This window comes from Orycteropus afer, unplaced genomic scaffold (assembly GCF_000298275.1).
Source record: "Orycteropus afer afer isolate SDZICR_OR568_19922 unplaced genomic scaffold, OryAfe1.0 scaffold00271, whole genome shotgun sequence".
Classification (NCBI taxonomy): domain Eukaryota; kingdom Metazoa; phylum Chordata; class Mammalia; order Tubulidentata; family Orycteropodidae; genus Orycteropus; species Orycteropus afer.
Window position 1 is genome coordinate 4,954,523 of NW_006921858.1, and position 1,196 is coordinate 4,955,718.

The 1,196-nt window shown below is 46.5% G+C and overlaps 1 protein-coding gene across 1 annotated transcript in view; it reads left to right on the forward strand.

Annotated features, from left to right (window-relative positions):
* The window catches only part of LOC103205136, a gene marked incomplete at its 5' end in the record, with an annotated part of 3,500 nt that overhangs the window by 1,415 nt on the left and 889 nt on the right, over positions 1 to 1,196 (forward strand). Inside the window, 1 exon segment of the mRNA XM_007950403.1 lies at positions 396 to 764. Within this exon segment, the coding sequence (XP_007948594.1) occupies positions 396 to 764 (369 nt within the window).

Below are 1,196 nucleotides of genomic sequence, written 5' to 3' on the forward strand. Positions count from 1 at the left end.
AATCCTTTAATTCACTTAAAACTGCCCTTCTGTCCACTCCTGCCCTTGAACTGCCTGAAGTAACAAAACCCTTCCATCTATACATTGATGAAAATAAAGGGGTAGCGAAAGGAGTTGTAATCCAACACCTAGGCCCCTGGAAAAGACTGGTAGCCTATCTCTCAAAAAAATTAGACCCAGTAGCAGCGGGGTGGCCCCCGTGCTTACACATAATAGCAGCAACAGCCTTGTTAGTCAAAGATGCGAGCAAACTTACACTGGGGCAAGAACTACATATTACTACCCCGCATGCCATAGAAGGGACTCTTAAGCAACCTCACAATCGATGGCTCAGCAATGCGCGGCTCACCCACTACCAAGGACTGTTACTGAACCCAACCAAGATTATCTTCCAGTCACCTACGGCACTGAACCCTGCCACCCTGTTACCAGATCCGGATTTGGGTGCTCCGCTCCATGATTGTGTCGGCATTCTAGCTCAAGCGCACGGGATCCGAGCTGACCTACGAGACACCCCCTTACCAGATGCTGAGGTTACCTGGTATACAGATGGGAGCAGCTTTGTGCGTGGTGGACAAAGGTATGTGGGAGCGGCAGTGGTGACGGAAACTGCAATAGTTTGGGCTGAACCGTTACCGGCGGAAACATCGGCACAACGAGCTGAACTAATAGCATTGACCAAAGCCCTAACTTTGGGAAAAGACAAAAAGTTAAATATTTATATGGACAGTCGTTATGCTTTTGCCATGGCACATATTCATGGGGCAATTTATTGGGAAAGGGGACTACTATTGTGGAAGGGAAGACAATTAATAACAAAAATGAGATCCTAGATCTACTAGCTGCCCTGTGGCTCCCAAAGAAACTTGCCATCATTCATTGTCCGGGGCACCAGAAAATTACCACCCCAATTACCCGAGGCAACAATCTAGCAGACCAAACTGCCTGAGAAATTGCGCTGTCTACCAACCTAGTATTAACTTCCAACTACCTGATCCTAGGAGTCCCACCTTACCTGCAAACCCCAACTACATGGAGGAAGACTTGAAATGGATTAAACAATTACCCAGAACTCAGTACATATGCAATTGGTGGAAATCAGCAGATCACAAAGCCATCCTCCCCAAAAAACTGGGAGAAGAAATTTTATTCAAAATACACCAAACCACCCATTTAGGAACCAAAAAGATGCAGGA